Source organism: Muntiacus reevesi, chromosome 21 (genome assembly GCF_963930625.1).
Source record: "Muntiacus reevesi chromosome 21, mMunRee1.1, whole genome shotgun sequence".
Classification (NCBI taxonomy): domain Eukaryota; kingdom Metazoa; phylum Chordata; class Mammalia; order Artiodactyla; family Cervidae; genus Muntiacus; species Muntiacus reevesi.
The window spans coordinates 46,320,024-46,348,009 of NC_089269.1; the positions used below are offsets into that span (position 1 = coordinate 46,320,024).

A 27,986-nucleotide genomic window follows, 5' to 3' on the forward strand; every position below is an offset into this window, starting at 1 on the left:
TGTGGTGTTGGAGAAGACTCTTGAGAGTCCCTTGGACTGCAAGGAGATCCAACCAGTCCATCCTAACAGAGATCAGTCCTGAGTGTTCATTGAAAGGACTGATGCTGAGGCTGAAACTCCAGTACTTTGGTCACCTCATGCTAAGAGTTGACTCATTGGAAAAGACCCTGATGCTGGGAGGGATTGGGGGCAAGAGGAGAAGGGGGCGACAGAGGATGAGATGGCTGGATGGCATCACTGACTCGATGGGCATGAGTTTGCGTAAACTCCGGGAGTTGATGATGGACAGGGCGGCCTGGTGTGCTGGGATTCATGGGGTCGCAAAGAGTCGGATATGACAGAGCAACTGAACTGAACTGAGGTTCATTGATTCTACTTGGGTTTAAGACATGCTTTGATACAGTGTTCAAACTGTTTATATGATTCCTTTTAAATTGCCTCCAATTCCATTGCAAACATAATTTCTCTTATTGCCTATTACAGCCAAATTTTGATATAGCTGGAATTAAGCATTTGAGTATTTTCTGATGCATATATGTGATTTTTATTACCTCTCAGTTCAGATTGAAACAAATCTAAGTCCTTTCCCAAATCTACTCATTGAAGATTTTAGAGAATTTTCAAAAGGGCATCTTGTACACTAAGAATATAAACAAATTGCAAACTGCTTCAGGAAATCATTGATTATTCATAGAGCTCAATTAATTCTTGTGTATATTTAATAACACACTCATATCTGTGACTGTTCCTTACAACCCAAACTAACTATGTGCTCAGGAACTGTAAATAGATTTTAATATCAGCCCAAGAGAAAGATAATTAGGATAGGAATGTGCTGCCAAAATAATTATATAACATACTACAAATTATCATCTAGTTAGTATAAATTGAGATTCATCACTATTACATTGTCAGAATTTATCAAAGTAATGAACTTATTAACAATTAAGTATCTCAAAGACTACTGAAGCACTCTAAAAAACCTTAAAAAAGAATGAACTGCTTATTTCCCCATTTCTTTTTTTTTTTTTCCCCATTTCTTTGAAAGTCAACTAAGTACAAGGCCATGTGCAAGTTCTTTATGTCTAGACACTAGTAAGAGGATTCTTGCTCACTTGTACGCATGGAAGCTCAGAGCCGAAGGGAAGATTAGCAACAATTAGAACAGAATCCAACAATCCTTTTTTTACAGATTAGCTAACTGCGTTGAGAGGAATAAACAGACTCGTTCAGAGTAGAACATTAAAACAGTCTAAGAAATTCAGATCAATGGCACTTTAGACCCTGGTTTGAAATTCTAGCCCTAGCTCTGTAACCTCATTTTTCTCATCTGTCACATGGGATATTTTGAGACAGTAAAAAGATGTCATTTTAGTCAATACATAGCCTATTCTGACACACAATGTCTACCCAATAAATGGTGTCTATTTTCTCCTGTTAGGAGAAGACAAGAATTTGCACCTCATGATTTTCAGTCCAAGACTCTAGCCATAGTCCCTTACCACTTTGGAAATTAGCTTCGTGGTCTCCAACCAGTATATTGGCAATGGATAGCTAAACTCTTGTGACATTCAGTTTCAAGTTCTCTTTTTGCCTTAAAGTGGCAAACATTTGGGATTTTGTTATTGTTTTTGCTGTTGTATCTTTATCATCTTCAATCAGTGCTTGACAAATAGGTGTTGGATGAAAGAAAAATTTGCTCTACCGTGTGCCTACAATGTTCACTACTGGGCTTCAATAGAAACAGCATTTCCTGCGGCCTTGTGTAAACTAGAAATGATTGGATGTTTGAGAATCAAGGGAAATGACTGCATTCAAGAAGCAGAAAGCTTAATTAAAATGTGTTCCAGGTGCCATTACTTGGAGAATCATTTGACATCTTGATGTACACAACAGCAGCAGAATAGGATACTTTCTTTTCCTTTTAAATCCTGAGACAAGTTTCATATCTCAGCCTAGCCACTAGCTAGTTCTGTGACTTTGGGTAAGTTATGAAACTCTCTGAGCTCTGTCAGCTTCTTGTATGCAGAATTTTCTCACACAAATTGAATGAATGATTAATTTAACCTGCTTAGCACAGTACCTGGCACACGATACGTGCTGAGTAAAAGGTAGCTTCTCTGATCTTTGACTTAGTCTATGTGTTCTGTGACTAGAAATAATGGACTTGGGGATCTGATTTAGCGGATATAAGTTCCAAACACAGGTGTGCAACTTCTCAGCATGGCACAGTGTATACTGATTAATTTGATGTCTTCTGTCCTAAGACATGAAGACTGATGGTGTTTCTGTCCTGTGAAAACGTGACATGAAACCCATCTAAAACATGAAGTCATACCCATCGAACTACTTCCTCTTGCCTTAGTCACAGCTGTTAGGCATAGCTTGTATGAGGAAAAAAAATCAACACACAAAATTATTTGATTAATCAGCATTGCCATTGCACTTCCTAGCAGAGGGAAGCTGGGCATTTAAAAAAAAATGCATTTTCTGCCTGGCCTCATTTTTATGTTAATTGAAACAAAAGGAAAAATATAGCAACAAAAGCACACAAATGTTGACGGGAGAAAATGCAATATAATTCTACAAAATATTTTGGTACTAAAATGTTTTATGGAGACTAATGGCTCAATTATAGCTTAATGCTCATTGCCACGAGTGTTGTAAGGGGAGAAAACATCTCCCCTCTGATGTACTTGCTCATGTTAACAAGAGAGCAGGTTTCCTGAGTCAGAAACAGTATGTTCTCATTCACCCAGTGGCCACTCTCTGGCTCAGAAAATCGGTCCAGCCCTAAAGCAGTATCCCAGCTGGATGGAGCAGCATTGCGTCCCCTCCCTCACCATCAGAGGACCATTAAGTTCCTGCTACTATGCTTGAAATAGTGACTTGCTTTCTCAATCCTATTACAGGGTTTGAAAACAACTCTGCTCTTCTCCAAAGAGGCACATTTATTTTCAGGTCGTGAAATGCATTTTATTAGCTGAAACATATCACAGTTAATAATACAGGACTTTGGGGCTGAATGAAACCTTCCTTTTGAGGAAACTGAGGCACAGAGGACTTGTTCACTGTGCCTGGCAGAGCTGAGAGTTCAGCATACTGAGTGAGGTTAGAAGAAAGATTATTTATGAAGAGCCTCAAGCACAGTTCTTGGAACATGCGTTTTATTTATTCATTCTATAGAAACGTATTGAGCCCTTATTATGTGTTAAATAATGTAATTGGTATTGGGGATTTGGGAGAACAAGACAAAGAAGGAGTCTATCCTCTTATAAGAAGAGCATAGTAGGGGATACGGATAACAAATGGATCAATGTCTTTCATTGATTATAGATTTTTATTAGAGTTACAAAGCAACTAAGTAGAGTGCAAGGTCACAAGGAGCTAGAAAAGATTTCCTTTGGGACTTCCCTGGTGATCTGCCTTGCAAGGCGGGGGATGTGAGCTCGATCCCTGGTGTGCTAAGTTGCTTCAGTCATGTCTGAGTCTGAGACCCCATGGACTGTAGCTCATCAGGTTCCTTTGTCCATCGGATTCTCCAGGCAAGAATACTGGAGTGGGTTGCCATCTCTTCCTCAAGGGGATCTTCCCGACCTGGGGATCAAACCCATGTCTTACATGTCTCCTGTATAGCAGACTGATCCTTTACCCACTGAGCCACCTGGAAAGCCTGGTGGGGGAACTAAAATCCCACAAGCTGTGTAGCAACTCAGCCTGCAGGTTGCAACTGCTGAGCCCAAATAATATGGCTAGAGAATCCGTGCACTGCAACAAAAGGTCCTGCCTGTCACAACTAAGACCTGTTGCAGCCAAATAAATAAATATTAAAAAAAAAAAAAGAATGAGTTCTTTCTTCTTTATCTCCCACTGAGTAATCACAATGACTTAGGTGAGGCTGACTTTAGAAAAATGTGTCAGCAACAGCAAGTGCAAAAGTCCTACAGGAGGGAAAGAGCCATGTTACACATCCAGGCAGAGTGTCCCTGAAATAGGGTATTGGAGTCCAAGAGGCTAGAGGGGGGAGGGTGAGTTACCTTACATAGGTCACAGGAGTTTGCATTAAAAGCATGTTCGGTTGATAAAATTAATACTGTCCCCGAGCTTCAATTTTTATTTCCAAAAAGAAAAAAAAGGTAGTACCAGTTTTATCAAAGGCTATAATGTTTATGAAAGGAGAAAGTTGCTTATCACCCAGCATGGCACTAGACACGTGTTTGGAATTCCCTACCCAGAGTCCCTACATTGTGCCTCATCTTTAAATTTATCTGCCATCAGCTACTCTCTTGGTAGAAGCACACTCAATGGGAACGAGTGGAGGTGAAAATGTGGTGGACAGTGAGGAGTCATGGGGAGGAGAAAGACTGGGGAAGGTGGAAGTCAGGAGGAGCTGGTGACCTGGGATTTTGACATTAAAGGTGGATTAAGTGGTGCTCAGCATCTTCTGAAAGCAACAGGATGGCTGCTGGGAGGTGGTGGGGGGGCAGGGGGTAAAGAAGACCCTTAGTGGCCTGACGGGCCCTAAGTGTGTGTTGACGCTTGTTGGGGCCACTCTCAGACTGCAGAAATTCACAAAGACAGTGTGTTCACATGGGAGCCCTGCTCCTCCGTAGCCTAATCAAGTCTTGACATTTGAATTTCTAACTAATTTTGGGGAAATAACTTTTCAGATTCTCATCATATACTACTTGTTCAATATGAATAGAAATAATTACTTTGCTGAAGTGATTAGCATGCCCAAGAATAACTATAGACTTTCTCCCAGTTTTTACTTTTAGATAAATGTCAAATATCTTTCTTAAAGTGCATTGGATTTCTCTTCTCTAAAGAATCATTGAAAAGTGGTAAAATATGATGAAGGTGTAGGGAAGTACCGAAAAATAATGAGAAATGTGCATGAGAAGAAAGCCAAGTTGACCTGGCAGAGAAAATTTTTTCAGCAGAGATTGTAGTCACCACAGAAGTAAAAGCTGACAATACTCATTTCATCTAAAGGAGAAGAGCAGTAAGTGGGTGTGTTTTCCCCAGACAGTGCTGGAAGCCTAGTTCAGAATGCAAGGCTTCTCCATTTTGAAATGGGGGCCTTTTATGGCAAAATCAACTCACAACTTCTGAGATCAGATGGTCTGGAGACCCAGCCTGGCAGTCCAGGGAGTGACCTTGTATGAAGCATGTAACCTATCTGAGCATCAGTGTTGTCAACTCTGAAGTGAGAATACCAGATTTGCCTCAGGATAAACTGTCATAAACCAGGAAAAAGCAGTCCATCCTAAAGGAAATCAACCCCGAATATTCACTGGAAGGACTGATGCTGAGGCTGAATCTCCAATACCTTGACCAACTGATGCAGTGAGTCTACTCATTGGAAAAGGCCCTGATGCTGGGAAAGATTGAGGGCAGGAAGAGAAGGGTATGGCAGAGGAGGAGATGGCTGGATGGCATCACCGACTCAATGGACATGAAATTGAGCAAACTTTGGGAGATAGAGAAGGACAGGGAAACCTGGCATGCCGCAGCCTATGGAGTCTCAAAGGGTTGGACATGACTTAGTGACTAAACAACGATAACAACAAGCTGAGATGACACGAGATGACATGCAGGGTGTCAGATACCATCTTTGGCATCTCGGTGAAAAGACATGAGTCTCTCTCCTTCCTTTCTTTCCCTCAGGAGAAAGAGATAGGTTAAGTGGTGGCTGGAATAGGACCCTAGACTCCTGAACCCTCAGACTCCCTAGAGATACTCCACAGACATGCAGGAAAGGTCTCAGAAAAATCTTCTTTATGTAGTTGCCCAGGACTAATGGAGCAAGTTCAACTGAATCACATAGAGTATCCATTCACACAGAGTGCCCCACTTTGATCAGAATAGAAGGTCCTAATGCCTTCTTTATAACTTTTCAAGACATAAGTTCCTGGTGGCTCAGACAGTAAAGCTTCTGCCTACAATACAGGAGACCCAAATTCAATCCCTGGATTGGGAAGATCTCCTGGAGAAGGAAATGGCAATCCACTCCAGCATTCTTGCCTGGGAAAGCCCATGGACAGAGGAGCCTGCTACCAGGCTACCCTACAGTCCATGGGGTCGCAAAGAGTCAGACATGACTGAGCAACTTCTCTTCACTTCACTTCAAACCATAACAGCCTCTTGGAGGTTCAAATGAAGCGCATCCAACCAACCTGGGTCCTTTGCTTTGATTTCAAAAATGGGTAATACTTCTACCCAATGCAGTAAGATAAGAGTTTCATGTTGGAACCTTTTTAAAAGGTTCCCCTCCCTGCCCAATCTTTTCAGGCCTTTGGTCTAGAATAAAGAGGGGATGAACAGTCTCTTGAATCACTTTCCCTCAGATCCACAGCCAGTTGTACCATTCAGACAAGTAAGGAAAGCAAGTGCAAGATAAAACATGATAAGAGAGGATGGCGAAAGAAGTGTTTGGGTCAATGGCTTGGGCAGAACTGAACTGATCCTATTTTTCCTTGACCCTACCAGACAGTCCTTGAGAGGGCTTATCTTGGATGATTTTCTGTGTTTTTATTTTCATTTTAAAATTTTCCTTTGAATGATGTAACCTCTATGCTGCAAGGAAAGAATCACTTGTATCAAAGGAAATTTATATCCACATTTAGCAAATAGAGAAGAAGCTAGCAGCCCCTTACATGACCACCAGGCGTTTCTCTTGCCTGTTCCAAGCCTGCCCTTTGGGAGAGATATGACCAGTTATGTGAGCCAAATAGATTTCTAACCAAGAGAAGCCTCATCAGCAAATCATCCCCTTAAATGTAACAGAAGTTCCTGGCTTCAGTTATAAAAGACTCTTGGGAGAGGATGCTTCTTTGCATTTTGAGGGCTCTGCATAAAATCTGGGTGTTTTTCTCAGTTCTGGTCCACACTCCATTATACACTTTAATGACCACATTAAAATTCTCGAATGAAGCTTTGGGATAAAGGGCAGCTGATTATATTTATTCACCTTTCAGCACTGACATCACTGCAATATGCTTGCTTTCTTTACTGAAAGGTACCTATAATATCCAAAGACATGTTAATGGAACTATAGTTTAGAAGTAAGTAACGGCTTGTCTGCCTCACTGGAGTAGAAGCGTGTCACAGCAGAAAAACCAGCAGGTGGGATACAGGAGGCTGAGTTCTAGTTCCTGGCTGGGTCACTCTGGAAAATCATGTTACCTCTTATAAAGTGAGAGGATTAGCTTTGATGATGTCTACGATTGTTTTCAGTGGCAATTTTAAATGCATCCTGTGACTCGATGGTTTCCAAGAAATGCCCTTCAGGTATTAGATATAAAACTGGAGAGTCAAGCAGGACGGCTGTGCCAAGAGATCTCTTCCAAGTTACTCAGAAACCAAAAGCTCTGCATCTGCATGGAAGGGTTGGTCTACTTGTGAAATCAGTGCGCATTACCAGTCAACCACACAGCTCACCCAATACCTTTTAAACTAGTAAGTAAGTAAATAAGTGTTAGTTACTCAGTCATGTCTGATTGTCTGACTCCATGGACTGTAGCCTGCCAGGCTCCTCTGTCCGTGGAATTCTCCAGGCAAAGTTACTGGAGTGGGTAGCTATTTCCTTGTTCAGGGGATCTTCCCCACCCAGGGATGGAACCCCGGTCTCCTGAATTGCAGGCAGATTCTTTACCATCTGAGCCACCTGGGAAGCCTGGAGAGTGCAATAACACCTTGTGCCATTTTAGATAAAAACATTGCCTTCGCTGACAGTGACCACTTGAAAAACACAAAGTCACCGATTAGGTCATGCAACTATAACCTGGCTATTTTTGCCTACTTTTCTCCAATTCAATTCCCTGACTCTTATTAATGCTTCTATTTTATTATTATTATTTTGTTAGCATTTGTTGAGGCAGAGTTGCTTTACAATGCTGAGTCAGTTTGCGCTGTACAACATGAATCAGCTATATGTATATATATCCCCTCCCGACGCTCACTGTAGCACTATTTACAATAGCCAGGGCTATGTTCAATCTTAAATTGAATGGATAAAGAAGACGTGGTACGTATATACAATGGAACATTACTCAACCATAAAAAGGAACAAAGTTGGGTCATTTGTAGACCTGGAGACTGTCTTAGAGAGTGAAGTAAGTGATAAAGAGAAAAGCAAAATATCTATATTAACAAATATATGTGGGATGCTTCTATTTTAAACACCTAACTTGCTTTTCCCGTTGTCTATGCTAGAGTTTCTCAAGGCATTTTAGGCTAAATAGTCCTTTGTTGAGGATGGGGGAGGGGTGGGGGTTTTTGTGCCTTGTAGGGTGTTTAGCAGCATCCTTGGAGTCTAATTACTAGCTGTCAGTGGAGTGCCACTGTCCCCGATACGACGACCAGAAATGTCTCCAGACGTCGATAGAAATCCCTGAAGGGTGAAATCACTCTGATCTGAGAGCCACTAGTCTAGGTTTATTTATTTATTTATTTTAGTTCTGAACTTTCTTTCTTGGGCATAAGACCAATGTTATACATCCTGAAATGCCCAGAAAGTATTACTCTGTTGTTATCACTCTTAACATTGCTAACATCTTTCATTTATATAAGGTTTCACAATTTATCAAGTGTTTCCACCCACATTATCTATGGAGATCAATGCATGGCAGCTCACGGTCTGGAACAAATGAGGAGAGAAGCATCTTTTCTGTGACTTGTCCCTGTTTCCCTTTTTCGCTGCACTTGAAATCTTGCATGTTTGACAGAAGAGGTCTTGCCATGAGGACAAGTCAGGCATTGTATAAATAAAATTTGGCATGTTTCTGAGACATAAAAAAAAAAAGGAATGCTTAATCACCTTGAAATGATACTCATCTCATTGTCTGCTGGCAGGATCTATTAATCTCTCAAGAAGGACACAGGACCACACATCTGTAATTACATACCGACAGCTGGTTTCAAAGAAGCCTGAGGCCAACGGCTCTTTAAAAGGGTTCTGAACACTGTGATCTTCAGCCTGACTGAACTGCTGGAGTTTTACCTTACCGCACTCAGTGATATCGGATGGCATTTTTGAGAAAGAGAAATGAGCACATTTCCCTCCTTTTCTCTTCCTCCCTCCCCCTCTTACCTGCTTAAGGATCTCAGCGGCTGTTTCATGTGAGCAATCAAATATCACGTAGAACTCCTTGCCTTTCTTCATTTCCTTGAGTAACGGCTTAGCATCTTTATTCCCAGAGGGCAGCTGGCGGATTTTGATTTTAATATTATATCTGGAGGGAGCTTTGATGAGCTCTTGCAGGCGAATGAGACCTAGAAAATGACATTCAATCAGGCAACAGACTGTTCTGTCCAGAGTATTTGTTTACTGCCATTTAGAGTCAAACTCATATCATTCCCCCAATGTATCAAGAGGCTGCCTACCTAAAGGTTGCATTATTGACTGCTCATTTATCATTCCTCTTTCTATGGTGGTCATGCTATATTTTCCTTTTGTGGGTATGTGTGGCTAGAAGCACAATTTTCCCAAGAGGATTTTGAATTTTTTTCAGAATGCAATTGTCCTCTCCAGCTTTTACCACAAATCTTTAGCAAATCAAGTCAATAACTGCAAAACTTTTGTAAACAAAATTTGCTTGATGTTTTCAAAGGTGCTTGCGGTAATGGATATACCGGCTTGCTTAAAAACAAACAAACAGTAAAATACTAGAATTTCTTGGGGCTATAAACCTCTGCAAAACTTTCATCAAATATTTATATATAACATACTGTTTTGCAGTTAATTGGTTGGGCTGTTTTATATCATCTTTCAGTTCCTGCCATATTTATAAATGACTTATTTTTTCTTTCTAATATAATTGAACATTGAATGGGAAAATATTTTCTTGATTAAAAGAAAAGACCACTGAATATTTCAAAAATCATGATAATAAGGGCAGAAGCATATTCTTTAAAAAATCTACTATTGGTAGTTATAGGAGTGTATACAGCTGACTAAACTAACTTGAGGAAGAATGTTTAATTCACCACAAAAATGAATCCAGTGAACTGCACCATTGTTTTAAACAGAAGTGTTTTACTAAGGCAAGACCAACAGCTATATAAAACCTTAGTCTTATTTCCCCTAATGTTAACTGGTATTTTTTACACTGCATGATGTTGGCTCTTACTCAAGGACTCCACTGGAAAATTGAATTTTTTTTTAATTACACAGTCTGTGCCTTCAGGATGTGTCAGCTTCAAGTAATCAATAGGAAATGTTAAGTTTTGTCACTATTCAGATAGAAATCGTGGTATGCACCATGCAAGATACAGCATATACATGCCAGCTACCTCTGGACATGAGGCACATCTTTTTTTTTTTTTTTTTTAATTTAGTTATTTATAAGAATCTGCCTGCAATGTAGGAGACCCAGGTTCTTTCCCTGGGTTGGGAAGATTCCCTGGAGAAGGAAGTGGCAACCCATTCCAGTATTCTTGCCTGGGAAATCCCATGGACAGAGGAGCCTGGTAGGCTACACTCCATGGGGTCACAAAGAGTCGGACATGACTGAGTGACTAACACTCTCACTTTTACCCTTTCCCCCAGAAGCTGCATTTTTGTGTCAAAGATGTTTTGAGTTCTCTCATACCTTGGGTAGGTATGGTTCTGAAGTACAGTAAATTTGAGAGAAAGTTACTCTTGAGGGTCCAATGAACCAGGGCAAGGAAAGAAGGAGTTGTAAAATCATATCAAAATTTAGTGGTCATTATCCTTCTTAATTTTTTAACTTCCTGGGAACTTGCTTCTTTTCAAATCAGTGTGATTGAAGGATCCCAGGTACAGATGTGATTGAAGGCTCCCAATTAGCTCACCTACTTCCTCAGTGGCTCAATGGTTCAGTAGGTAAAGAATCTGCCTGCAATGCAGGAGATCCAGGAGATGCCAGTTAGACCCCCGGGTTGGGAAGATACCTTGGAGGGGAAAGTGGCAAACCAGTCCAGTATTCTTGCCAGGAGAATCCCATGGACAAAGGAGCCATGGGCTATACCCACGTGCTATACGATCTGTGGGCTTGCAAACAGCGGACACGACTGAGCGCCAGCACACAGGCACGGATGGGTTACTCGGCCTCTTACTTCCAGAATCTCTTGCCCTGAGCACCTGGCGGGCAGCTAGTAGAAGAAAACTGAGCACGCTGACTGGTGTATTTGTCCGTCTTCACACTAACCCTAGGAAGAAAGTGTGATCATCCTCATTAAGTACAAAAACCAAGGCTCAGAGCAATGAAGTAACCTACTCATGGTAACAAAGATAGGAGGAGCCATGGATTCAAATTGCCTGTGGGTCCAGCTCTCAGTCTTTCCATGTCACCATCATGCATTGCGAATACAAATTTGTTGATGCTTGAGGGAACAGGTATAACTTTGGATTATTTGATGGGATGGGGAAAAAGTTGAAAGAGGTACCCACCCTCCTTTCTTTTTCACTCTAGGCTGCTTGTGAGTCTCTCCCATAATTTTTTTTTCCCTATTGTCCTCTTGCTTTAAAATCAGATTTTTTTTTTTTTTTTTTTTAATTTGAGCATGACCACAAGGGAGATCAACGTGGGCCTTTAAATAAAATGAGCAAAAATTTTAAGAATTTAATTTCATATGCTGCCACGAGCTGCTCTTTTGTTCTTTGCTAAATGGAATGTCAGTCTTGAAGTGCATCTTCCTATCTTGATGACTTAGACACATTAAGAGCCTTTAAAGTTGAATCCTTTCTCTCTTTTCATTCATTCATGTTTATAGGAAAACATTTCCTGGCTGTTCACTGTATGCCAAGTACCACACTAAGAGTTGGAAACACATGAACACATCTTGCTTTAAGGTCTTCACAGCCCATAGAAGGATTTCATTCCATCAGCTCTTGTGATGTACATGGACATCTCTTATTACGTAATTTCATAAATTATGACCCAAGGCTAATTGGGGCTGGACCAGCTTGTTCAACGTTGTGTTAAGGCTCATTATTCAGTCACTGTCTTGTCCAACTCTTTGCAACCTCATGGACTGCAGTATGCCAGGCTTCCCTGTCCTCCACTATCTCCCTGAGTTTGCTAAAGCTCATGTTCACTGAGTCAGTGATGCAATCTAACCATCTCATCCTCTGCTGCCCTCTTCTCCATTTGCCTTCAATCTTTCCCAGCATCAGGGTCTTTTCTAATGAGTTGGCTGTTCGCATCAGGTGGCCAAAGTACTAGAGCTTCAGCTTCAGCATCAGTCCTTGCAATGAGTATTCAGGGTTGATTTCCTTTAGGATTGGCTGGTTTGGTCTCCCTGCTTCCAAGGGACTCACAAGAATCCTCTCCGGCACCACAATTCAAAAGCGTCAATTCTTAGGCGCTCAGTCTTCTCTATGGTCTAACTCTCACATCTGTACATGACTACTGAGAAAAACATAGCTTTGGCCATAAGGACTTTGTTGGCAAAGTAATGTCTTTACTTTTTAATGCACCATCTAGGTTTGTCATAGCCTTCCTTCCAAGAAGCAGTTGTCTTCTAATTTCATGGCTGCAGTCATCACCTGCAGTGATTCTGGAGCTTACGAAGAGAAAATCTGTCCCTGCTTCCACTTTTTCCCCTTCTATTTGACATGAAGTGATGGGACCTAATGGCGTGATCTCAGTTTTTTTTTTTTGTTGAGTATGGCTGCTGGGTGGCAGATCCAGGGCATAAAGCCAGGTCCACCTCTGACTGCTCAATACAGGGCTCTTTTCACCAAATCAATCACCCCTCCTGACTATGAAATTTAAGATCAAATATTTAACTGACTGAATCACTAACTAACTATATAAATAAATATCTGTGTAAATAAATAGAGAGAAAGAACTTTAGACTAACATAAAACCTTCAGCCTTTATTTGGCAAATGAATCCATTAATAAACAGGTTTCCTCCTCCTCCAAAAAACTAACTGTAAGCTTTCACAATTGTTTCATAAAAGAAAGTTTTGAATACCAATGGAAGAGAAAGGAGAACTCAGTACAAAAGACTAGCTTTTAATTGGACTAAATTTATCTTTTGGAGAAACTTACTACTAAACCCTAATTTACTCATTTTGTCCATATACAGGTGAATTTGCCTCAGGAAAGAGAGGATCAGCAGATTTAAAGATTACAGACCCAAGATGTAGAAAGAATAAAGAGTAAGGTAGGGGAGGTTTACATTTCTCTGCCAAAGCAATTGTTTGCTTTCACAAAAGAAAAAAACAACCGTTCTGCCCTCATTAACAAACAGCAGAATTTACAATTCAAAAGGCTTTTTTAGTTCACAGGAGACAAAAATGTAAAGAAAGCCTTCGCTTTTGTTTGCATTTTGCAGCAATCCATTAATGGTTTACATTTCACTGTAAAGAAGTTAAAACTTGTTTTTAAACTAGTCATTACTTCAGGGAAAGATAATTGATTTGGATTACTGCTGCTGATGCTAAATTGCATCAGTCGTGTCCGACTCTGTGCGACCCCATAGACAGCAGCCCACCAGGCCACCCGTCCCTGGGATTCTCCAGGCGAGAACACCGAAGTGGGTTGCCATTTCCTTCTCCAATGCAGAAAAGTGAAAAGTGAAAGTGAAGTTGTTCAGTTGTGTCTGACTCTTAGCGACCCCATGGACTGCAGCCTACCAGGCTCCTCCGTCCACAGGGTTTTCCAGGCAAGAGTACTGGAGTGGGTTGCCATCACCTTCTCCATTGATTTGGACACTACTCCTAATTTTGCTGGGTTTCCCTGATAACGCAGTTGGTAAAGAAGCCACCTGCAATACAGGAGACCCGGGTTTGATTCCTTGCTCGGCGAGATCCCCTGGAGAAGGGAACAGCTACCAACTCCAGTATTCAGGCTGGGAGAATTCCATGGATTGTATAGTCCATGGGGTCGGAAAGAGTTGGACGTGACTTGACTTGACTTCACTTCCTAATTTTGCTAATGGTCCTCCTCTGTGTGGATGACAGCCCTGCCCAAGTCACCCCAGTGCTTCCAGGATTGGAGTCCAGTTGGAGAGAATGGTAAGGGTGCAGGCACGCTTGGCAATGGTGATGGGTTTTCTAGCCCACTGCAGTAGAGTGTCATTGTTTAGTCACTCTGTCTTGTCTGACTCTTTTGCTACCCCATGAACTGTAGCCTTCCAGGCTCGTCTGTCCGTGGGATTTTCCAGGCAAGAATATTGGAGTGGGTTGCCATTTCCTTCTCCAGGGGATCTGCCTAACCCAGGGGTTGAATTGGTGTCTCCTGCACTGCAGGAGGATTCTTTACCACTGAGCCACCTAGGAAGCCCGGGGACACTTTAAAAACCTTAAAAATGCAGAAATGGAGGCAACTAAACAAACCCAACTAGGGGACATTCTAAGGTAAAATTGGTGTGAACTCTTCCAAAATGTTAAAGTCATGAAAGGCAAGGAAAAGTCAAATTGCTTTAGACCAAAGGAGACTAAAAGGACGCGACAAATAAATGCAATGAGGGATCCTGAATTTTTTAGAAATGCAATTGGGATAATTAGGGAAACTGGCATGTCATATATCTGTATTGATATTGATATTGATACAGATGTATAAAAATTGTATCAGTGTTAAGTTTCCTGTGTTCAGTCATTGTCCTGTGGTTATAAAAATGGAAGGTCCTTGGTCTTAGGAAATATACACTAGTTTATCTAGAAGTAAAATAGTCATGCTATTTGCCACTTACTTTCAAATAGTTCAACAACACTACTACATGTTATTGCTGCTGCTTTTGCCCTGGGAGACTCATAGAGTATTAAATCAAATGTGGGCAAATGATGAGGTGAAGTGGAATTGCTCTGTCATGTCCGACTCTTTGCGATCCCATGGACTATAGCCTGCCAGGCTCCTCTGTCCATGGAATTTTCCAGGCAAGAGTACTGGAGTGGGTTGCCATTTCCTTCTCCAGGGGATCTTCCCGACCCAGGGATCAAGCCCAGGTCTACCACATTGCAGGCAGACGCTTTACCATCTGAGCTACCAGGGGAGCCCAGGGCAAATGATGACTGCTGCTAAACTTAGATGTAGGAAGTATAGGAGTTCACTGTATATTTCCTGCTATTTTTCTCTAAGTTCAAATCTTTCTCAACAAAAAGACAAAACATGAGCCTCCTTCCTACACTCCCACCTCCAGCAATGCAGTGATGGTAAACTGCACCTGTAGTTTGAAAAGTGTTTGCTTGAGAGCAAGGAGCCTGTTTATTCCCTATGAGTTTGAGCTGGGCTCTGCACATAGAGATAAGTTTCAAAAGCGTCCAAGTGGCCAATTCTAAACACTTTCTCGGGCCATCTATCTGCTCTGTGCACTCAGACATGACACAGAAAAATGCTGATTTGCATGCACATCGACTCTGGGAACAGGTGGAGCATATGGAGGAGAAAAAAAGAACCTGCTATTTCCAGGAGAAGTTTAAAAATTCCCCTGTCTTCTCCTTAAATAATAATAAACTTTGCTATTTGCATTGCCCCTTCCTGTGAAGTATCCTACATGTCTTATAAATAGCTCAGTAAACCTCAGAAGATACCTCTGCGGTGGTTAGGTGTCAGTGCTATTTTACAGTAAGGAAAGTGAGGTAGAATGAGGTTAATTGTTTGAAGTGGCCCTGAAAATGAGTCACAGATGCCAGGCATCGGAAGAGACTTAAAGGTCAAACCCCTCCTTGATGCATGAATCCCCTCTACACAGCTGCTGCCGAACACCTATTAGTTTGAGAAATTCTCTACCTCACTTTTTGCAGCTCAATCCATTTTTGGACAGCTCCAGTTATATTTAATGAGCAGCAGTTCAAAAGAAAACTACCTAGGTTTTCTGGAGTCTTAATCCAATTCCCTGTTCATTTATATGTACTACATCAGTGGATTTGATATCATAAAAATTGAATGTGATGGGACCCAAAGATAAGATCACACATTTTAAATATTAATTTCATCTTCATGTGAACTTGGCAACATGCAAAATGGCATTTCACAAACATGTTGGTATATTAATATATCCAAATCTAATAGGATTCTTAAGGGGATCTATATACTCTCCAGAGGGGAGGAAAAAACCAGACTGAGAAATGGAGATGGGTAAGTGAGTGAATTACTTGGGGGAAATACAGCACTTTTAAATGCAGATATTCACACATACAGTTTTTCAAAAGTCATCAAAAAAGGTTAAAGACTGCCCAAAGGAAAATTTGTGTCTCTTAATGGAAGAGAGCCCCATAGAAGAATCTAGTCAAAATACTCGAGATTAACTTAACTATGTGCTAGTTAGCTCCACCAGTACGTTTTGGTCCTGAGTTCTGGTTAATATCAAAGGTAGCTAAAAATAATGTCATCATGAAATATCTAAGGATTGGTTTCCTGAGCAGAAATCTGAAAATTTGAATGGGTTCTGGTTAGAGGATTAGAGTGGGTAAACAGAAAGGGTAGAAAGAGTAAGGGCAGAAGGAAAAGAACTGTAATATATTATTTTGTTGGTACTGAGTGCCCAGGATTTTCCATTCTCCAACTACTTCAGGTAGGATTGTAGGAGGGTGTGTAGCAGAGTGTTTTGGCTAGCACAGGTGATCATAACAACACAGAGATGTAAATTATGATTGCTAAGGTGAAAAATTCAGCTATTCCTTTACTTGGTACTGATTGTCCATTTTTGGCTTGACCACCTATGTCAAAATGTTTAATTTTCTTCAAGTCCAAATTTTAGACCTTTGTCAAGGTTCTTGCTTCTGTACAGTATGTTTCTATTTTCTTTGGGGAAATGAAGGAAAATATCATAGGCATAATAAACCCAAGTCACTGTTTAAATATAGCCAAAGGGTAGCTATTGCACTTACTTACAGGGCGGTTGAGCATATTAAATGAGTTAATTACATTCAATAATTAGAATAGTGCACGGCAATCAGTCAGCACTTCGAGACTTTAGTTATTGTAATTTTTGCGGTCCTCATTTTTCTTGGGTTTTCTACCTGGATTTAGTGTTTCTTTCAATCACTGACATTTTTATATATGTTAGATTATTTCAAATGAATCTTCATTATAAAACTTTGAGACTATGTTTTAAGTAAGTGACAGATAGTGCTTCTTTATTGTAGGCTGCATTTTATAAATTTCATGCTCTGATGTGTTGAAAAAAATGACTTAAGGCAACCATGGATTTAAAAAAAATCTTAAGTATTATGTTTTATGAACATATCTGGATGGAACTGACTTACCTGATGGCCTCATCTAGTTTCGTCAATATCCTGAGGACCCTGGAGTTTGTATCCCAGTGTACACTACATTCCTGAACTCCAGATTCATATATTAACTGCCTACTCCTCAACTCCGTGAGGAGGTCTACTAGACATTGCAAAATCAAAGAACATATTTTTGACTGAAGCCGTGATATCCTTATTTCTCCAAACTATGTCCATGTATACCTTTTTACATCTCAGAAAAAGGATAACTCCATCCTTTGGCTCAGGCCGAAAAGCTTAGTTATCTTTGACTCCTCAATTTCTTTCATCCAGCCTACACTCCCTCAGAGCATTATGCTAGCTCAACATCAAATACTTCTAGTATCTGACCATTCCTCACTCCTCTATTGCTATCACTTTCATCTCTTGCCTTGATTTCTGTAGGAACCACTGATTTTATGCTTGCCTCTCTATGTCATTTTATTAATACAAAGGCCACCGTGATCTTTTTATGATATAAATTTGATCATGTCACTCCTCTCCTGAAAACTGCAATGGCTGCCCATTTCATGAGGAACTGAAGCTTGTTCCAATAATCTACAAAGCCCTCCATGATCTTTAAGGCCCACAAGTGTGACACAGTCACATCTTCCCTCTCACTGTAATCCAACCACACTGGCTTCCTTATTTGTTGTAAATAAAGGTTTATCAGTGCAGTGCAAGTTGCTCCGTTGTGTCTAACTCTTTGCGACCCATGGACTTCACAGTCTATGGAATTCTCCAGGCCAGAATACTGGAGTGGGTAGCCTTTCCCTTCTCCAGGGCATTTTCCCAACCCAGGGATTGAACCCAGGTGTCCTGCATTGCAGGCGGATTCTTTACCAGCTGAACCACAAGGGAAGCCCAAGAATACTGGAGTGGGTAGCCCATCCCTTCTCCAGTGCATTTTCCTGACCCAGGAATCGAACCAGGGTCTCCTGCATTGCAGGCAGATTCTTTACCAACTGATCTATTAGGGGATCCAAAAGGTTTATTAGAACACACTATACTTGTTCATTTCCATACTGTCTGTGACTGTTTTCTTGCTACGTCAGCAGAATAGTTGTGACCATGGCACTAGGGCTCATAAAACCCGAACTATAGAGTATTAATATCTAGCCCCTTTGAGAAAAAAGTTTGCAGGCCCTTGTTCTACAGAATTGACAGTGGTTACATTTCACTAACATTGGCCTTGAGAAAGCAGAAACTGCTGAATATTCTCCACACTGCATTTGGTGCTCAGCTTCTCAGCTCTTTTTGATGCGTGTGGAGGGATGGAAGCCAGGCTTCCACCAGGAGTCTAATGAAACAGAGGGGATGACCCATGAGCAGCAGTTTCCCCCATTGCCTAGTGTAAGTGTGGGAGTCAGAGAGAAGTAGGTGACTGATGGGAAGAACATCCCAGCAACAGAGAGGGAGAGAGGAAGCGAGGCAAAACTTGACTGCCCGTAACTGTTCTCTGGGGTCTTTCTACACTTGCTCTTCTAGAGGACAGAATTCTGCCTACTAGCAGACAGTGATTTGGACTTTGTCCTCAGAGACACGCACAGTGTTCCCGTTGACTTCAATGGGAGTCACGGACCATTTAGCCCCATAGACATCTGTGCTGGCTTCAGGCTATTTAACAAACTCCTAAACCAATCCCAATAAAGTGCTCTCTTTAATGGGTTCTTAATTCTGGTGTAAGGGCGGGTGCTGAGCACACCTAAGTCCTTTCTTTTCCTTCAGGTTTAGTAAGTTTTCTCCTTTTTGCAGCTTGATAATTACTGCAACCAAATCCCTGAGTCAAGCAGTTTTAAACCCACTCAGAGTCAAAAGATGTCTGCTCTTATTGATCTCAGTTGACCTGTTTACTCTCTGGGTTCCAATTTAATGGCTCAATTGATTATTCATTTACATTTTTAATGTCTTTGTGAGCAAAATCATTTTACCATGAATCATCTCTAACTTAATGGGCAAATACAAACTCATTTTGGATTTTTCAACTTTAATAAGTATTTAATGAGCAACTGTGCTCAGGTGAACTCAATAGGAATGAAGAGGAGATTTCAGTTTCTTTTTAAAGGTAATAGAAATGATAGTTCAAATTCCCTCTATGCAAAATGGCTGTCAGTTTTGAAATCTAAAGGGTGGTTAGGATATCAAATTTTATATTATCCTTTTACAAATTATAATTTTTCTCAATATAATTTGTAGTCTACAAGTTATGCCCACACCTTTAATTAAACTTTCTTAAATTAAATCCAGATGCCTCAATATTATTCATTGATTTGTTTTCCTTTTAGATGGTCCTGTTTCACTGGAAATGGTAGAAATAACGAGAGAGAATTTTGCAAAAAGTGTACTACATAATGGGAAATAGCATTTTTTTATTAACTCATGGAATTATCTATGTACAAAGGTAGACAAAATGAAAGGCCTTACTATACCTATATACAGTATATATATCATAAGACTTTTTAAGTATATGTATGGAGTTCATTTGATAATTATATTTTCTTCCTTCACAGCAAGCAGGTGACACTCTAAGAAGCCACTGCCACTGCCTGTGACTTATCCTTCCTAGTAGGACTGCTTTGAATTTGGTATTTATAAATTATATATATAGTCACCTAGTTCACTTCTTTCTAAAATGAGATGAGGTATAAGAAAATACATAAATGCATATTTCCAAACACAAAAGTGACTTTTATCTGACAGTTGAAAATGGAAACAGAGTTTAGTGCCAAATAGAGGAGGCTCCTTATTCATCTTCTGAGGAATAGTATCCATAAATGCTAGTATCTGGTGAGAAAGAGTAGAAAAGTGAGGTACTATTAAAAAGTTTAGAAATGTTTGGTTTGGTTAATTTTTTCTGATAATTCTGTAAGCCTTACTACCAAATGTATAGATTAAGGAAAGGAGATAATTTCAATTCTTGAAAAAAAATTTCAGAAAGAAAATAGTATTATTCTTTCCACACCTAATTACTAAGCACTTCCTTGTATGCCAGGACTGTGCTAGGTAGCAGATTTTAAAAAGAAATGAGATAAAATTCCAACTTTTTGGAAATCCTAGTCTCATAAACATTTACAGATCATGGGAGCATGTAATATAATGCTTATATTTATAATGTGCTGTTAACTCCCAGTGTCTCAGAGAGCTTTAGAACAAAAGGGGAGTTGAGTGTGATCATGGAGAGTGGGGGAACTCACCACCTTGGAGGTTATGTGGAGGACCTTCCAAAGTGAGGGGCCAACCTCAGAAAAAAAGATTTGGGATGGACTTGGGAGTATTTAAGAAATGATGTGAGAGAACTGGGGATGTAGCTCAGTTAGTACTTGGGTTAATAAAGATGAGAATGGTTAGATGGTGAAGAGCTTTAAATTAGAAGGACTTGGACTTTCCTATGTGGAAAGAGTTACTGGCAAAATTTAAACCACATTAAAGGGGTCTTTAACTCCAACAAACCTCAAAATGTAGACAGAAGGCAAGAGGGGAAGGTACCAATAAAAGAAACTTCCAACTGGGTAAGGTCAGAGAAATGTCTAGTGAGGCACTCAGCACGTATCTGTTCTTCACCTTAAAGTCAGCAGGTGGAACAATGCAAATTTCATTAAGGGCTCATTACTGGGGTTCCTAGTCTTTTCCCCACAAAATGATCAGATCTATCGGTACAACCTCTAACTGGATTCTTCTGTTGATGTACTTTATTTTTTATTAATTTTTATTGGAGAACAGTTGCTTTACCTACCTTAGAAACTTTTCAAGACATTTACATAGCTACTTACTGAATTGAAGTCATACTTCGAAATGGTCGTTTCCAAACTTTCTCTGTTTTAACTAACAGTGGAGTTGTAGTCATATTCGTAATGGAGCTGGATTCATTAAATTGCACTTTTACTATTCAGATTGGATCATGACATATTTCAATAAGGTGATATTTCTTTTTTTTTTTTTTTTAAGTTTGATGATGAAAGGGTCATCAGAAAGGATCAACTCACCAAAAAGAATAGGAGCCTGCTACATATGGCGCTTCCAAACTAGAATACTCAATTAGCTTCATGTAAAAGACCATCTTCATGCACTCTGCCTGATGAGTCGATGCCTAGAGAATACTTTGGTTCCCTTTATGCCAACCACACATGGCCAGGTGAGGGCTTGTGTGAGTCCCATACCTGTGCTATCTTCATACACCACGGTAACCGTCTTCCAGTTGTAGTAGAGGACCAGATCCAAGACTGCCCTGCTGATAGCCGCATAATCGGGGTAGAGGTTGATGTAAAACAGGTCTCTGTTGTCGACGGAGGGGTGTTTCCAGCGAGTCTGTATATGCGGAACCTCGAGAGCATTGCAGATAGACTGCACAGCACTGACGGAGGAGCTATGGGAAGGACCAAAGAGAGCAGCCACACCAAGAGCCAGCTGGTCACACGCTGATGCCCATAGACAAGGAGAGAGTGGAGAGGGGAAGAGGGGAGGGAGAGAAAAAGAAAGAGAGAGTTCTGTGAATTTCATCTCCCCTTTCATGGTTCCTCCTTATTTTCACTATTGGAAACTTTCCTCCACTCTCCATCTGTATGTTGAGGAAACATGCTTAATCCAACTTCCAACCTCCCTAAGATATTAAATACTAGAGATGCAAATGTTGAAATGATTAGCAACACATCACAGGGCCAATGCCTTGCAAACAAAAATGAGTTGTTGGTCTCACTTCATTACTTTTAATCAGATGGAGTTTAAATCTCCTGATGGTGTGATGCCACCCAGAAGCACTCAGAGTGACTATAAGCCATTTGCCAAGTGAATGTCATACGAATTCAATTCTGTCATGTGACAGTTTGGCAGTGAAGATAACTAAGGTGGTCATTGAATCAGAAGCTTTTCTGGGTGGCTGCAGAATACTTTAGTTCCAGTCCTTCCCAAAATTCAGGAAAGAGGTCCAGGCTATAGAGAAATTGCTAAAGAGTGCTCAGTGATACTGATAATTAATTAATTACAGAATAATAGAATAGCATAGCTTAAAAGGGTCTTAGAAGATATGTGGTCCAACCCACTATTGTCATGAATCCATTACTGCATATTGGTTCCCTGGTAGCTCAGCGGGTAAAGAATCTGCCTGCAACACAGGAGACCTGATTGAATTCCTGGGTTGGGAAGATTCCCTGGAGAAGGGATAGGCCACACACTCCAGTATTCTGGCCTGGAGAATTCCATGGACAGTATAGTCCAGGGGGTGGCAAAGAGTTGGACACGACTGACTGACTTTCACTTTTCACCTTTTCACTAACGTCATAGGCAATGCAGTGAGTCAGAGTCTCTGGATAGTGGTAGAATTGACCTGAGTCCAGGGACCCAGCTCAAGGGTGGGCCTATTTCTACATCAATGTTAGCCAACATGTAGTTGAACAAAATAAAGTAGATATGTACATAAAAATTAATTTTAACATTAATTTTTGCATTATAAGATTATATACACTCTTTGAGATAATTTAGAATATTGAAAATTATAAGAAAGTAAAAATGGCCCTGAAATTCCATCAACTTCGAATAATATCAATTCACATTGAGTTGGCTAAAAAGTTTGTTTGGGTTTTTCTGTAGGAGCTTGTAGGAAAATCCAAATGAACTTATTTTGGCCAACCTAATATTTTGGTATTCCAATTTACCTAAAAATTGAACATGATATAGATACAGTTTGATATACTGCTCTCTGTGTTCAACACTAAATTTAGCAATAAAAACACACTCTTACCCTCAAGTCATTATAAATTCTGCAAAAGTAATATTTTTAGTGGCATAGAATAGCCTAGTCCATGATGCCAAGTGTCATTACTTATTTAACTAGCCCTATGTCGCAAAGAGTCGGACACAACTGAGTGACTGAACTGACTGATGATGCAGAATGGAGCTTCCCTGGGGGCTCAGATGCTAAACAATCTGCCTGCAATGTGGGAGACCTGGGTTAGATCCCTGGGTTGGGAAGATCCCCTGGAGAAGCGAATGGCTACCCACTCCTCTATTCTTGACTGGAAAGTTCCATGGACAGAGAAGCCTGGTGGGCCATAGTCCAGGGGGTTGCAAAGAGTCAGACATGGCCAACTGAGTGACTGAACATATGGTACTGAATTAAGTTGCTCCTAATTTTTGGTTATTCTAAGTAATATTATAAGCATTTATCATAGTTCTTATATTTTTCTCTAACTTTTACATTACTCTTTTAGAGTAGATTTTCAGCTATAATTAAATGCTATTGATATTTTTAAGTTTCTTGATATATATAAACCAAATTCCCTTCCAGAGAGGTTGGGACAGATTATCTTCTATAACCTCAGAAAATAAAAGTGTTAGTCATTTAGTTGTGCCTGACTCTTTACGAACCCATGGACTGTAGCCCATCAGGGTCCTCCATCCATGGGATTCTCCAGGCAAGAACACTGGAGTGGGTTGTCATTCCCTTCTCCAGAGATCTTCCTGACCCAGGGATGGAACCTGGGCCACCTGCACTGCAGGCGGATAATTTACCGTGTGAACCACCAGGGAAGCCCTATCGTAGATATATGCTGGCATCACACATAAGTGTAAAAACACTTTAACTGTATATATTAGTGCTAGTTTAAAAGAATTTGGAACTGCTGAGAAACAATAGTTGAATATATGAATTAAATAATCACAACATATATAAATGAAATTGTGTTGATTTTTATCGTAATGCCATTTCACAAGTAAAAGATAGGCAGAAAATAATATATGGCCTTGTCAAGCTTATCTGACTTGATTTAGAGAGAAAAATTAATACATAAAATTTTGAGAACCATATTTCATGTATCTGTGGGATAGCAAGAGTACGCAATCACTCACAAGGTACTTTGTGACACTGTGCTCTTCATTACTGAATTATCACATGAGATATAAAGGCATAATTTTCTAATACTATAGGTGAAAAGTGTCCTCAGATGCTAATTTTCTTGATTGTTTTCCCTGGTTAGCAAGAAAAAGTGAAGGCATGAGAGTATATGAACTCTTGTTTTGTCTAGCATCGGCAGTGGATTGAGATTTCTGCTAATATCTAGCTCGGGGATTCTAATATTACTTGACAGAAAATCAATCCTTTTGAATTCTGTTTGCCAGAAAATTACCAGTTTTAAGAAGCGTAGGGGGTGTTTAATTTATAAATATGGCAGGTACTTCAGGTCACAAAAATGCTTTGGATTTTATGTGGGTTGAAGTATTATTGTTGAATGTGGTTGGCTTTCTGGGGATATTTATTCAACAGTGTTTTGCATGAGTGTGTATGTGAGCATGTGTGTCTGAGAGACAGAGAGAGAAGACAAAGAGAAACAGAGAGGGGGATACAGAGAGGAAGGGACAGAGAGAGATCTACCTCATAGAGATAATTTATGTGAAGATGGCTTCCACACTTTAAAGTTCTGTACAAACATAAAGCTTTATTATTTATTCACAGACAACTCTGACCTATATAGTATCTGCAACTTTATTGATCTTTAAAAAGGGAAATAGTCTTACACTAAGATGATGCTATAGATTTTTAAAGAAAATCACTATACTATTTATTTTCATCTGTACTCCCAGGAAAACAAATTTCACTGTTTTTTCTTTTTTTGGAAAGGACACAAGAATTTGGCAGAAGAGCGTATTAAGTGAACACATCCTACAGTCCTATCCTAATGAGGTTAACTCTAAGTGGAAACAACCAGTGTTTAGTTACTTGGAAACTAGTGTGAATATGGCATTCATTGTATTCCACTTGTGTGTGTTTTTAAGTTGTTTTTTTTAATGGGGACCCTTTTTAGTCTTTATTGAGTTTGTTACAGTATTGCTTCTGTTTTGTGTTTTGTCTTTTTGACTGTGAGGCTTGTGGAATATGAGTTCCCCAACTAAGGATGAAACCGGAACCCTCTGCATTGAAAGGCAAAGTCTTTACCACTGTACGACCAGGGAAGTCCCCACTTGTGTGTTTTTGATGGGCAAAGCTTTCCTCTAAAAGAGAAAGAGCCCTCTCATATTCTGGGGTGATATTCCCAGACGAACACCTGTAGGGAAACCCAACAACTCTCTAGTTAAGAGCCTATCTTCAAGTATGTCAAATGTGGCTTGAAAGGGTCATCTTGGAAGTGTTTGGAGGATTTGTAAATATGTCCCACATCAAAGACTCTTTCCATGAGACAAACCTTGCATCCTACATGCAAATTAGATTATTTTCTAGGAAATTGTCTTCTGTTCAGACACAAAAGATTTTCTTTGATCCCATAAATTTCCCTGCTTTATTTATTTATTACACGGTTCCATTATTTTTTTTTCTATTTTTTCCTTTTTTAAAAATTGAGGTATAATTGACATAAAATATTATATTAGTTTCAGGTGTAAAACATAATGACTCAATATTTATAATCTTCACATTTCTCTGATCTTGTGGAAAGGGAATAAGGTAATATTTGAGAGGATGCTAGGTAAAGCCAGTGGCTCACAGTCTCTTAGAATTCAGGTTGTGAATTCTGTGTGTTGTGGGCATTTCCACATGCTCAGTAGGTATGACCTTCCGCAAAGTTTTATTTGACTGCACTGTACAATTTCATGGTGGTATCTCAGCCTCAGGAAGGAAAAACAGATCAAGCTTGACATTTTCCATTCACAGCTGAACCAGTTAATCATAGAGTGGAGGGCACTGAAGGGTAAGCTAATCAGAAAGGCCCAGAAAACAGAACTAGGCAACATCCATTAGGAGGGTTCAGATGGTGCTGGGCCGAGATCACCTGCAACTCCTTTGCACAGAGATGTCCACTTTGCAAAAGGGCAGGTAGCAAAGAGAAGGTGCTTGTGAAGCAGAAACATCACCCAAAGAAGCTTTTAAAAGTGTGAAAATAGTTACCTCTCCGTGAGGCTTCGAAACTATCAAAAAGGTTAATTTTCTGGATATCGTAGGTTAATGTGGTGTTAGGCATCAGGGTTCGATTTCTGTTAATGCTGGTGACTGCAAACTTGAACGCTAATTCTTCAACATTAACGGGTTCATTTTCCACAGTTTCAAAAATCCCTCCTGCAGAAGCAAAAGAGATGCATGTAAAGCATTAGTTATATCATCCATGTGCATTCTTTAAAGAGAAGAATATAAGTGGTACAAGCAAAAGGCCCAAAAGAATCAAAGTAAGAATAGTCAAAATAGATCCCAACCCCAGCTAAAAGTTACATCTATCAGCATATCAGATGCATATAAAACTTCATATATGTGTGCTTAAGATTTCAAATCCAATACTGAACTGTGTAATACCTACCAGATGGTGAATGGATTCCAAATATTTAGTAACATACCAAGTATGATTGATAATTCGATGGAGGATGATTTTCCACAGTGTGGACATAAATCACTCTGTGGTTGACCTAAGCACAATCTCAGCTGTATCTTGGTAGGACCGTCTTTCCTTAGAATGAATCTCATTCTATTTTTAAAAAAATAGACATTCTCAACTCCAGAAGAATCATGCAGAGTTGAGTAGGGTCAAAATGAGTCATATGTGCACTTAGATTTTTTTCAGAATGAATATACCTCTTCCTTATGGCTCAGAATTTTGCAGTCATATCCTAGTACTTTCCAAAGTGCGTGGGCAGAATTTAGAAATAACAAAACTGTTTTTGTGTTGCTTTGAAAAACTGATCCTGTTGCAGAGCAAACATACATTCTATCTCTGGAGAGTGTTGAGTGTTCCTTCACTCAACAAACACATGCACTAAGTCTTTGCTGTCTTAAAAATGAGGACCTCATCACAAGCAACAGTACAAAATATCAGTGCTTAAAGAGTCATCAGAGAATTCAGCTCTGATTTTGATGTTCATAAAGGCAATTTAAGTATTATTAAATATACATTCTAAATGTTCTTTAAAGGCTGTCCTGGGATTCTCAACAGTCACAGAACATACAGTAGAGGCTCTTAACTGTTGGCCACTTAACTGTTCCTTGATTAACCAATAGTCCTCAATTTCTTTGGAAAAACATTAATTAGTGCCCATAGAAGGCTGAACACTTGTAACTAGAAGACTGCTCTTTGTTTGCTCTCACCATTGAGACTGGTTTGCAAATGCTTCAAGTTTTCCCTCTACTTGAGACACACAGACAAAAAGAAAACAAAAATCTGAGTGTGAAAATAACGAACATCACTGGCACAGGTACAACTTATGTTTATTCTTTCTAAGAAAAAGAGCTTCCATTGGCAGATTCTCATTTCAGAAAATGAATTGACTCTAGCTTGAAAGAACAGTAAACAAATACTCATCTGTAATTTTTAAGTTAAAATTATTTGAAGGAGAGGCAAATTCTTTTTAAACTGACTTTCTCTGTTGACTAATCAACTAGTGCCCATTTTTGAAAGCTAAGATACTTGATTCAAGTATTTTGGCTCCTTAGGAGATGTCTCTGGGTTTTTAGACTGATGATGTGAGATGTGTATGGAGATATTTCTCTCTTCTCTGAGAAACCAGAGATGAATAGGACTTGGGTTTGTTAATGTTTTCCTATAGAATCATATTAGATATTTACTCTGAAATTAACCTTAGGAAAAACCCTGCTCTTTGACTTTGCTTTTTTTTTTTTTTTTTTGGTCAGACAGTGGTAAACAGGTCCTAGGCTGGAGGGACTTTCAGATTCTCTCATTACTGTCAGTAGATGCTCGAAAGTGATATGATAAGCTCACACAGTAGATGCTTGGTCACCAGAAGATGGACATACAGGGGCTTCCTGCCACTGTCCAGGTGACCCACAACGGGAAGAGCCCCTTCTTAAGATCAGAAACTCTTTAATGCTGGAA

The 27,986-nt window shown here is 39.8% G+C and overlaps 1 protein-coding gene across 8 annotated transcripts in view; it reads right to left on the minus strand.

The window, feature by feature from the left end:
- GRIK1 (glutamate ionotropic receptor kainate type subunit 1) overlaps positions 1-27,986 on the minus strand; it is a 438,918-nt gene that overhangs the window by 140,033 nt on the left and 270,899 nt on the right. For 6 of the 8 annotated variants that reach the window (XM_065913535.1, XM_065913533.1, XM_065913534.1 and 3 more), the window contains exons 2-4: positions 26,057-26,224; positions 21,345-21,602; positions 9,095-9,276 (exon numbers count right to left, since the gene is read on the minus strand). In XM_065913535.1, coding sequence (XP_065769607.1) covers positions 9,095-9,276; positions 21,345-21,602; positions 26,057-26,224 — 608 coding nt within the window. The remainder of the gene's footprint in view (positions 1-9,094; positions 9,277-21,344; positions 21,603-26,056; positions 26,225-27,986) is intronic. The other 2 variants (XM_065913539.1, XM_065913538.1) reach the window with 1 other exon arrangement.